The following is an 11,403-nucleotide window of genomic DNA, read 5'->3' on the forward strand; positions in this document are numbered from 1 at the left end:
GCTGAGCACATTGTTGATGTTAAACCACATTTCCTCCCACTGCCCCAGCTCAGTGATGGGAAAACCCCCAACTCCAATGCTTTGCATCAACACAGACCCAAGCTGCAGGTGGAACTGGGCTTGCGCCCGGGCTCCATCCCTCTTGGAAGTGTCCCAGTCCTGGTGGGGTGTTGGCTGTGGGGTCTGTCTGCACCTCCAAACCCACCCTGAGGGCTTACCTGGAGCCAGCGGGGAGCGGAAGCAGAGCCACCGGCAGCTCGATCCTCTCTGCTCCCTGCTGTGCCTCTGTAGGGGACCCTGGGGCAAGCCCTGTGCAGATTGTCCCGCCACCCCCAGGCGGGTCCCCTGGGACCTCCCTGCACCCCTGGGTGCCTCCACCCACAGGCTACCTCCAGACGCTGACTCAGCTCTGCCTGGGGAGCTCCCGGAAGCCTCAAGCTGGGGCCTCTGTCAGAAAAGCAGCATTGCCCATGATGTCGCCCACACCCCAGGGAGCCCTGGGGCCCTGGTGGAAACAGGCAGTTTTTCCCCAAGGGGCAGCAGCCTCCTGGCCTGCTACCAGAGCCTGTGTGCTGCTGGGTGGTGGGTTTGCACACATTTCCTCTGCCAAAGCTGGAAACCTGAGAAAAATGCAGACAGGGCCGGGTTGTTTCTTCCCTCCCTACAGGCAGGTTTGCTTTCCTGCAGAAGAAGGTTAATTCCCCCTACAGGGGATGTGCTGTGAAGATTGGGGCTGCTTGACTGGGAGTACTCATGCAAAAACTTCAGCATATTCAGGAGCAGCTTGAGCATCAGAGTCCTGAGTTGCCCTGGGTAAGTGTAATACAGGGTGGGGAAACTGAGGCACAGAGCAAGGGACGTGCACGCAGTCACTCCGTGTGCAGTGTGGAGCAAGGGAAGGGCAGCAGGATCTGCTTTTGAGGGGCTCGTGCAATGCTGCTGCTCCAGGCTTGTGGGGGGCTGTGGGTTTGTGGCCACGTCTGCCAGCTCCCGTGCCTGTGGAGAGATGTCCCATATTCTTCCAAGACCTGTTTCGGGTGACACAAAGCCGTGTGCTCCTTCTGGCCATTAGAGAGCAGCACCACTGTGACACACTGCCCAGACACTGCCACAGGCCACAGCTGGCACAGCCACCGCTACCTTGCACCCCCACCCTGCACCGCCAGAGCCCCCAGGGAGCCCAGGACGGGGTGCCCAGGTGCTGAGGGGCAAAGATGGACACCCCAGTGGAACAGTCCTGCAGGTCCCCAGTCCTGGACTGGCCACCGTGGGCAGCCATAGGGGACTGATCTCTTGGGGCTGTTTGAGGGCCACTGAGACACAGGGCTGGGCTGCAGCTGGTGCAAAGGGTGGCCAAGGGGCACCCACCCAGGGGAAAGCCCAGCCAGGGAGCCCACCTGCATCTTCCACTGTCCCCTACGTCCCAGCACCACACCTGGGTGGGCTGTGAGCGCCCTGTTCCTGCACCCTGGCACAGAGAGAAGGAGCCCAGGGGGGTACCTGCCCACATCCAGGTTTGGCATGGAGGGACCAGCAAACACATTGGCTTTGAAATTCCATTCTGGTCACAACCTTGCCGTGGGATGTAGGTAAGCAGTACCGGGTCCCCAGGGGGTCGTGTGACACAATCTGGTCACCCCTATGAGGGGAGGTGTCCTGTGAGTGGCTGTGGTGGGTGTGTATTTACAGATATGTATGGGGAGGGGGCTCTGTGTGCCCCGGGAGGGAGCTGAGGAGGGGTGTCTGCATGTCTGTGGGATCTCAGTGTATCTATAAGGGATCACTGTGTCTAGGGGAGTTGCCTGCCTCATGGGGATCCCTGTGTCTAGGGGGTCATGGATCTCTTGGGGGTCCATGTGTCCAGGGGGGACTGTATGTGTCTTGGGGGGGACTGTGCAGGGGAGGCAGCAGGGCCATAGCTGGACCCCGGGTCACCGCCGGCCGCGGGGTGCCGGTAGATACATAGGACCGCGCCTCACTCTCCACCGTGCGGCGGCCGCTTTAAGGGCAGCGCGGGGCCGCCCGGGGGCGGGGCTCCGCGGATGACGTCAGCGCGCCCATTGATAAAGCCGGCGGGATTCCCGGGGCGGCAGCAGCAGCTCGCGGCGGCGGGGCCACGTGCGCGGGGCCCGGCGGTGGCGGAGCAGCCCTGCGGAGCCGCCTCCTTCTCCCGCGCCCGCCATGGAGCCCGCCGGCCTCTTCCCCCCGTTCCCCGCCGCCTGCCTCCCCGCACAGCCCGCGCCCGCCCCGCCGCCCGCGCCCCGCGCGGCCGAGACCACCCGCATCATCACCGACCCCATCTCCGGCCGCTCCTATTGCAAGGGGCGCCTGCTGGGAAAGGTACGGGGGGGTCAGGGGGGCGCTGGCCGGGACGTGCCGGGTTGAGCGGGGCTGGGAGCCGGGAGCCACGGCCCGGGTAGGGGCGGGGGGCTGCGCGTCTGCTCGATATCCTCCCCTTGGGATGCCTGGGGCTGGATGCGGCCCCTCGGTTGCCGCACGCCGCCCCCACCTTCCCCGCCTCTCCTGGCGGGCCCGCAGCAGCGCTTGAAGCGGTGAATCACCCGGGCTGGCTGCGTGCCTCGCCGGCTATCGGAGTCGCATCGGTTTCGGGGCGCCCCGCGGGGTGTGCGTGGGCCGGCGGGTGCCCCGGTTCCCAGGGGTGCCGGCCTGCGCCGGTTCGCTGCACGCAACTTTTCCTCCCGCTGCCAGCGGCGTGTGTAGGAGGTGGGTGCCGGTTCCCAGCCCGGCCCGGGCGGGCTCGGCGGCTGAGTGTGCAGATTGGAAGCTGACATCATGGCAGGAAAAACCTGTCTCCATGGGGCTGCCTTTCCGAGGCCTTCTGTTGCTGGGTTCCCTGCCCTGTGCAGGACTTTCCAGGCTGAACTGTTGTGTGGAAAGGTGCAGAGTCTGGCCATGGTGGGAGGAAAAATGCCCTGGAGGTTTTACAGGAACTGGGGGAAGAAAATCACTTGTTCGGAGCATCATAGTTCAGATCTTAGTGGGCGACGCAGCAGGAGGGAGTGTGTGACGCTCACCAAGCTGTGCTGCAAGGGATGGAGGAGGAGGCTCGTCAGCAGGCAGGGACAAAGAGCTGTGTCTCACTCATCCATAACCACCTCTTTCCTTACAGGGTGGGTTTGCACGATGCTATGAAATGACAGACCTCTCCAGCAACAAAACCTATGCTGTGAAGGTCATTCCTCACAGCCGGGTGGCTAAACCCCACCAGCGGGAGAAGGTGGGTGCTGTTGGGGCTGACAGGGTGCTGGGCTGGAGGAGTGCAGCAGGGGCCCTGTGCTCACCTGGGACGACTGTTCCCTTTCAGATCACCAACGAGATCGAGCTGCACCGGGACTTGCACCACAAGCACATTGTCAAGTTCTCCCACTACTTTGAGGACATGGAGAGCATCTACATCTTCCTGGAGCACTGTAGTAGGAAGGTGAGCGCTGGTATGGCCTCCCTGCCGAAGGATGCCCCAAACAGAGCTGTGGCTGGTTGGAGCTGGCCTTATCTGAGGTTCTTTCTTAGCATACTCTCCTGGGCTACCTTGCTACCTGCTGTGTCACACCTTCTGAGCTCAGCCATAACCCCTTTGGTTTTGCATGACACTGTGGACACTGCTGATTGCCTGTCCTACTTGGGCTGCCTGCTCAGATTAGCTCCTGGTGGGGCCACCATAAATCCAGTGGTTCCCCTGGCTTTGGAGCAGTGTTGGCCTTGTATGGGGAGTCTGCTGAGGTCATGGCTGTGAAAGAAGGATTATTTGTGGATGTGTAACTTCTGGAAGAACTGGCTTTGACCCTGGCTGCCCCCTGCCTGCTCAGCAGGGTTGTCTGTTCTCTCTGCCTGCCATCACCAAGCTGTCTTCTCTCCCTCTGCAGTCCCTGGCCCACATCTGGAAGGCCCGCCATACTCTGCTGGAACCAGAAGTACGCTATTACCTCAAACAGATCATCTCAGGATTGAAATACCTTCACCTCAAGGGCATCCTGCACAGAGACCTCAAGCTCGGTGAGTGCCATGGTTGTGGCAGGGTGCTGTGTGGGGAGCGATCTGCCCCAGGGGGACTTGTGGTGACACATCTCCCTTGGCTTGCAGGCAACTTCTTCATCAATGAAAACATGGAGCTGAAAGTGGGGGACTTTGGGCTAGCTGCTTGCCAGGATATCTCTGACCAGAAGAAAAAGTAAGTCTGAGGTTTCCCTATTCCAGAGGCCTCTGAGGTTTCATTCTTCCTCTTCCTTCTGTGGCTTCCTGGGTGGGTGAGAGGGATGAGTGGTCTCTCATGTCCTGGGGAAGCCTTAGGGCACCTTCCTGGGGTGGGGGAAGTGATTCTTGCCCCAGCTGCAGACAAGGAGAGTGGGCTGGGGCCTTTGTGGCTCCTTCAGGAGTGAATTCGCAGCCGTCAGGGGGAACAATGTGCTGACTATTGCTATTGTGCCTGCCCGGCTGCCCTTGCCGGCTGCATGGACTGGGACACAAAGGCTCTGTTCCCCCTCAGCTCCAGGACAAGCTCTTCCCAACAGCTCCACAGGAGCAGCAGCTGCTCCTGATCTCTGGGAGGAGGTGGGGGTGGTGAGTCTCTATGGGGCTTCTTGTAGATTGAGGGGGCTTTGGGCTACAAAGAGCAAAACAGGGAGAGGGAGGATGGGCTGCAAGCTAAATCCCAGGGTTTGAACAGGGGAGGGTTGTCTGCAAGGGGATGCAGAGCATGCACTGACCTGGCACTCTGCCCCACAGAACAATATGTGGGACCCCCAACTACTTGGCTCCAGAAGTGTTGCTGAGGCAGGGCCATGGGCCGGAATCGGATGTGTGGTCTCTGGGCTGTGTCATGTAAGTCTGTGCTGCTGGGTGGGGAGGGGTCTGGGCAGCCCTGCCTGTGTGGGGTGGGGGGAGCAGCCCTGATGAGGAAGTCCTCTTGTGCTTTGCCTGGTGGCTTTGCGGTGGTTTACAAAAGGCTGGGGGAGGGGAGCGAGCGGCTGGATCCTGCCCAGCCCTGCCATGGGCTGGGTGCTGCAGCCATCCTGGGATGCTGTTTGGGGGCTGCATGAGTGGAAACTGTGAAGGGCAGGCACTCTCATGCTGCGCTCAGCTCTGGTTCAAAGCAGGCTCGACTGCCCTGTGAACCTGATAAACAACGGAAAATCTCGGTGGCTGGTGGCAGCTGCTGCTCTCTTTGCATGGGACCAATCGCTGTGCTGCTTCGGCGCGTCCAGCCTCTCTCAGGGCTGCTGCCAGCAAGTTTCCTGTGCTGCTGTGTGCCCCAGCAGCCGTGCGGGGGGTGGGAGCGGTGGCAACAGGGTGACCTTCTGCCAGCCCTTCCCCAGGGTTCCTCGCCTGTTGCTCTAAACAGTTGCTAGGAGGAAGCGTGGCCGGATGTGAGCGCGGCTGCCCGGGCTGGAAGCGGTGCTCCCAGCCAGGTGTGGCCGGCCAAATACCAATAACTTCCTTGCTCTAAGTGCTGCTGAGTCACAAACCTGGTGGGCATGTGACAGTGGCATGTGTGTCCTCTCCCAGGTACACCCTGCTGTGTGGGAACCCTCCCTTCGAGACCTCTGACCTCAAGGAGACCTACAGGTGTATCAAGCAGGTGGAGTACACCCTCCCTGCCTTCCTCTCCTTGCCTGCCAAGCACCTCATTGCTGGCATCCTCAGACGCAACCCCCAGGATCGTCTCACCCTCGAGGAGATCTTGGACCATGAGTTCTTCAAGGTCAGTGGGCAGGAGTCTGGCCTTGACTTTTCTCTGGGTGGGATGAGGCTTTTTGGGTTGTGCATGGTCCTGTCTGTCAAAGGGAGGAGCTAATGTCCTGCTGTTTCTCATATTGATGCCAGTTGTGGGACCAAGGCTTGATGGAAACGCAAGCCAGCTGTCAGGAGGGCTCTGACTGTGGTTGTCCCAGGGCAGCTGCTCTGCCTGGAACATGTGGACTATGGATACCAAACCTCTGCCTTGACCTCTCTGCAGGGCTACACGCCTGAGAAGCTCCCTCCCAGCAGCTGTGTGATGGCTCCAGAGCTGAGTCCCCCCAACCCAGCAAAGAGTCTGTTTGCTAAAGTCACCAAGACACTCTTCAGGAAGAAGAAACCTAAGGGTGAGTCCATGCACTTAACCAGGAGCCTCTAAGTGACCCTTCCTCCAGGGAGAAATGGGTCTCACCTCCTGGAGATGCCTCCTGATGGGTTTCCATGAGCCCCCTACCCAAGGCCAGCACAAGCTGGGCTTGCATTTGTCCTCCTGGTGCTGGTGGCCTGGCATGGGTGTGTGCCTGGAGAGCGGATGCTGTGCTGCAACCCACAGGGGCAGTTCCTCTTGGAAGCCCAATGTCACATGAGAACTGGGAAGTGAAAGTGGGAGGCAGCTGCCTGACACCATCCTCACGCGGGCAGGGCCTGACTGTCTGCTCTGCTCACTGGGGGCATGGGAGCAGATGAGGGAGAGCTGAGCTACTGGGAGGGGTGGCCCAGATGTCTCCATCCCCTGTGGTCAGTGGTGTGTTCATCGCTTGCTCTCTTCTCAGCCAAGAAAGGCTCTTTGGAGGACAAGGATGACATCTCCAAGCTGGTCACTGGGCTGATGAAGACCTCGATCTGCAGGCAGATGAGTTATAAAACCGTGGAAGGGAATGAGGTGAGAACATCACTGAGCCCATGTGCACCCTGTTCTGGGGGAGCAGGTGGGATGACACTAAAGCCAGGTCTCTCTTCAGGCCACCCGTGTATCGTGCCACAGTGCCAGCTCCAGCCCTGTGGAGACAGTGATGGAGGAGACATCTCACAAGTCTGTGTCCCCCTCCATCCGGGGGACGATGGCCAGCAGCTGTGAGGGTGAGCAATACCTGGCCAGACCACCCCAGCCTGCCCCAAGCTTCCTGTCTTGCCCTGGCTGATAGCGGGTCCACCTGACTCAGCCTGTCATCTTCTCATCTTCTCTCCACAGCCTTTGAAGACTGCATCACCACCTCTGCCATCATCGAGTCGGCTGTCCGGCTCCTGCAGACCTGCCTCTCCTCCATGCCCCCAGGTAAACTGGTCAGACTGCTCTGGGATGGGACATGATGCTGTGTACCGCACCCCCTTCCTAATGGGATGAAGGCGCAGTTGCTATTTGGGACACCTTAAATGCTGCCAGAGCCTGTTGTGGGGCAGGGGGTCTGCTCCCACTTGGGGCAGTGATGTGGGCAGGGTGGCTGCCTACTCTGCTCACCTTCTCTCCTCTCCATCAGCGGAGAAAAACCCAGCTTCCCTGGCCCGTCATGAACACTTTGTTTGGGTGAGCAAGTGGGTGGATTACTCCAACAAATATGGCTTTGGCTACCAGCTCTCCAACCGCAGCATTGGTGTCCTCTTCAACAACGGCACACACATGATACTTTCCCCCAACCACAGGTAAGCAGTGGGGAAGTGGCTGGTGTCTCTGGGGAAGCTCCTTGGGTGGGAAGGGGTAGGGGGGAGGCTGTACCAGGAGTAGATTTGGTGCTGGATGGCCCCAAAGCTCATTGTCTCTTTCCTCCCAGGACTGTGCATTACAACCAAACAAACAGCAAGCACCTTGTGTTCTCTGTGGCCGCCATCCCCGAGCAGTTGCAGGGACAGATGAGTGTCTTGCGCTACTTTGCATCCTACATGGAGCAGCATCTCATGAAGGTGGGTGGTGTGGCCCTGGGATGGGCTGGGATCATGGGTAGGCTGGATGTTGAGTCACAGTTTGACCACACTGCTTGGGATTGTGTGACTCCCTGCTCACAGGCTGTGGCCAGGTGGACACCCATAGAGTTGTGTTCTGGGAGCAGGGACCCCGGTGAGGATGTGTCCAGATTTGGCTATGTGCGTGCTGGTGATAGTGCTCCCCAGTGGCTTACACAGACCTTTCTCTCCAAGGGAGGTGACTTGCCCAGCATAGATGACCTCGGACAGCCAGCCCTACTCCTCCTGCAGTGGTTTAAGACTGACCAAGCCTTGCTCATGCTGTTCAGCAGTGGCACCCTCCAGGTATGTGTGGGGCACAGTGGAGATGCCCGGACCCCTATGGTGGTCCAGCTGTAGAAACAGTTGGGGGGGTAAGATGCTGCTGCGGTGCCTGGGGCTGCTGGTCACAGCTTGTCTAGCCCATGGGGGCCATGATGCTTCAGTCAGACACTTCCATGTGCCCTGGTGCTGAGACTGGTGCTGGCACATTCCTGCCAAGGGGGATGGAGCAGGGATGCTCCCGGGCAGGTCAGGGAGGAGGAACGGGTTGAGGCAGGAAGCATGGTTCCCTCCCAGCTCCCAGCATACGGTGGGAAGTGTGGGTTAAACCAAGCCCAATCTGTCTCCTAGGTGAACTTCTACAATGACCATACAAAGGTGATCATTAGCAAGCCTGACCACTCCTGCCTTGTCACCTACATCAACCGGGAACGCAACTCCTACACTTACAAGCTGTGCAGCATCCAGGAGCTAGGCTGCTCTCCAGAGCTCCACCACCGCCTCAGATACATCCTCAAGCTCCTCCAGGAACAGGCTGAGGCCTAGTATGGGACCTCAGGGGGTCTTCTCTGGATGCAGAGGTCTCCCCTGCCCTCCCACAGGATGGGAGGTATGTTGTGGTGCTGGCTGCCCACCTGGGCACCCTTTATCCTGGTGCTCAGCTGGATGGACTCTGGACTAAAACATGTGGATGTGGTTACAGCAGCAGGTCTGGATGTCCTTGTTGCTCCCTGGCTCTGGGCAATTGCTGTCTTCCCACTAGCAGCTCCGGCTCTGGTGGTGCTGGTCTTGGTGGGGTGGACTGGGGGGGTCACAGGGAGGTGGTGGGTGAGTACCCTGCAGCCAGGTTTGGGGCTGCCTGTGCCTCATTTGTGGGCTGGTGCTCCTGGCTGGCAGCTGCCTGCAGCAAGGGCTCAGATTGTCCTGATGAGGGTGATGCACTGGTGGCACAGACCCTTTTTGTGGCTTGGTGAGGACCAGCACAGCCTTGACCTCAAAGTTTGGCTGCTGTGGGGTAGAAAAAACCCCTTGCCAGGGGTTGACGGGGTGAAGGGTGCTGCCTGCCCTGCCAGGGGCTGTGGACTGCCCTTCTACCATGGCTACACTAAGGAGGGGGCTGTGCTGGGCCCAGCTGTGACCTTTCTGCTACAAAATTGTGAATTGTCTGGTACAACTTGAGGTTTGATAATGGGGCGGTGGGTGGGAATGGGACCTGAGGGCTTGCCTGGAGAAGCCCTTGTCTCGCTGGGACCTGGGGAGGTTTCCTCTTTCTAGGCAATCTCTGCCATGTGGGACTATTTATGTATCTTATTTATATGGAATTATTTATTTTCCTGTTGGTCTGTTCATGTGCAGCTCCCCTGTCCCTGACTCACCTCAATAAAAAAGTTTTGTGTAAGGGCAAACTTTGTCCACCTTGCTTGGAACTGGGGCATTGGTCAGCTTCATCTTCATCCTTGCTCTGGGGATGCTTGTGCCTGTCAGGCAAGAGCCCTCTTAGTGCTGGCTGTTGCTGGGGGACAAGGTCAGGGAGGCAGGATGGGGCTGAAGAACCCATGTGCTTCCTCCACTGCCCTTTCTGGGGCTGGCAGGAAGGGCAGAATTAGTTCTTATTGATGCCTGTGGAGCCCTGGAGCTGTCTCAGCTTCTCATTACTGCTGCCAAACTCTCAGGCTCAAGTGTCTCTGCACTTGGACCAAACCCAGCTGCTCTCTTGCTTCTGCTGAGTGGGAGAAGGCAGGGGCTGTGGCCCATGAGCTGGGTGGTTTGCCTGGGTCCTTGCACTATGACACCTGGTGTGATGGGATAGGACCTGGGAATGAAGCCAGGAAAGAGGAGGGACTTGATCTGCTCCCTGAGCTTGCTTTGAAGGTGATCTGTCATCTTCCTTGATGCTGCTGTAATCAATCTGCCTGGGAGCAGCTTGTGCTGTGGGAAGCAGGCTGGGCTGCTTGCCTGTAGCTTGGCCTCGGGCAGCTGCCTGCTCCAGGGTAAAGCAGCCTTTTGGGGTTGTGTCTGCTGCAGACCGGGTCTCTTTGGAAACCATGGTAGTGGAAGCTCCAGTGCGGGTGTGAACTCAGGCTATAGCTGTAGTGAGCATCAGGGCACCAAAGTGCATCTGTCTTGCTCCTTGCACATACCATGGCTGAAAACTCCAGGTATGAGCCACAGCTGGAGCAAACCTCTTTATTTCAGCTGCTCTCCCCCTGCAGACCTAGAAGGCTGGCTGGAAGGAGGTGCAGGTGCTACTCGAAGTAGACCCCATGCACTGTGGCCACAGCAAAGAGGGAAGCATTGGAGAAGGTGGTGGAGGCAAAGTTGTCGGTCTCGGGGTCCCACAGTGCTCGGCTGGCCACCAGCAGGCTCTGCTGGCCCCTCTGGCCCAGCAGGACCTGGCAGACCAGCTTGTAGCGGGGTGGCACCACCTCCTTCACCCGGCCCCGCAGCCCCTCGGCCAGGCTCTGGGCTAGCAGGGCACTGCCCTGGGGGCTGTAGACTGTGGTCCCCAGGGTGCTGGCCAGGACCGTGTCCAGCACCTGCTGCACGCGCCTGGCATCAAACTTGCAGCCTTCATCTGGCCGCATCCTGTAAGTGTTTTCAAGGCGGGTCTTGAGGATGGGCTGGAAAAGGGGGAGCCCAGAGAAGCTCACGCGGCTGTGGAGCATCCAGGGCCCAATGGAGGGGCGCCTGCCCCCCGGGGCTGCCCCCAGTGAGCTGCGGCGGCTGGCCAGGGGTGCCGGGAGGGTGCTGAGGATGGAGCTGCGGCGGGAGGCCAGAAAGGGTGGCTTGCCTTCTTCAGTGCCCCTGGCTGGGACTGTGGGCTGGGACCCACGGCGAGTGGCCCGGAGTGGAGGGGCTTCAGTGCAATCTGCAGCCATCACCTGGGCTGTCTCTGGGGACAGCTGCTCAGCCATATGGGTGGCCTAGAAGGGAGATATGGCTCTGAGTGTCAGGGAGGCCTTTCTGTCCTCTGCAAATCCCACACCTCCTGGCACATGCATCCCTGCAGGGCTGGATGCAGAGGTGCTGCAGGGACTGTAGCAACTGCCTTTGCCTCTCCCCAGCAGCCTTGGCCAACTGAGGCTGAACCAGCACAGCCATGTGTGGTTCATCCAGCCTTTCCCCTCAGGCAAGCACCTCTTTCCCCTTCAGCCTCCCCAGCCATCCTGCCTGCATCTGGTCCCACACTTACCCCTAGCCCCACTCTTGCCTGGCTGGGGTAACCCAGGAGACTTGTCTCTGGCCAATGTGTCCCAGCTGCCCAGGACCAGCCTTGGTCCTGCAGGTCTCAGTGAGCAGGGCAAAGCCTGTTGTGCTCCTGAAATGTTGCTATGTGACACTGAAGCTCTTCAGAGCTGCTCTGGGGCGCAGCTCCTGTAACTCCTTGTTTCCTGGTCCCTGAACAGCCCTGTTCTCCATTCACCCCTG

At 59.5% G+C, this 11,403-nt stretch overlaps 2 protein-coding genes across 2 annotated transcripts; one reads left to right on the top strand and one right to left on the bottom strand.

Moving 5' to 3' along the window:
• Nucleotides 1-2,181: 2,181 nt before the first annotated feature.
• On the top strand, nucleotides 2,182-8,520 carry PLK3 (polo like kinase 3; the record flags this gene model as incomplete). Its single annotated transcript, XM_080349168.1, has 15 exons — nucleotides 2,182-2,340; nucleotides 3,131-3,238; nucleotides 3,326-3,442; nucleotides 3,885-4,014; nucleotides 4,102-4,189; nucleotides 4,744-4,839; nucleotides 5,524-5,719; nucleotides 5,975-6,101; nucleotides 6,528-6,637; nucleotides 6,717-6,834; nucleotides 6,947-7,030; nucleotides 7,233-7,395; nucleotides 7,524-7,653; nucleotides 7,888-7,998; nucleotides 8,326-8,520. 15 exons carry the CDS (start codon nucleotides 2,182-2,184, stop codon nucleotides 8,518-8,520), a joined length of 1,932 nt encoding a protein of 643 aa, XP_080205294.1.
• A 1,700-nt stretch (nucleotides 8,521-10,220) lies between these two features.
• On the bottom strand, nucleotides 10,221-10,889 carry DYNLT4 (dynein light chain Tctex-type 4; the record flags this gene model as incomplete). The annotated part of the gene is made up of 1 exon (XM_080349238.1): nucleotides 10,221-10,889. The coding sequence occupies one exon, from the start codon at nucleotides 10,887-10,889 to the stop codon at nucleotides 10,221-10,223; it is 669 nt and encodes a 222-aa protein (XP_080205364.1).
• Nucleotides 10,890-11,403: the final 514 nt, after the last annotated feature.

Source organism: Nesoenas mayeri (genome assembly GCF_963082525.1).
Source record: "Nesoenas mayeri genome assembly, chromosome: 8".
Classification (NCBI taxonomy): Eukaryota; Metazoa; Chordata; class Aves; order Columbiformes; family Columbidae; genus Nesoenas; species Nesoenas mayeri.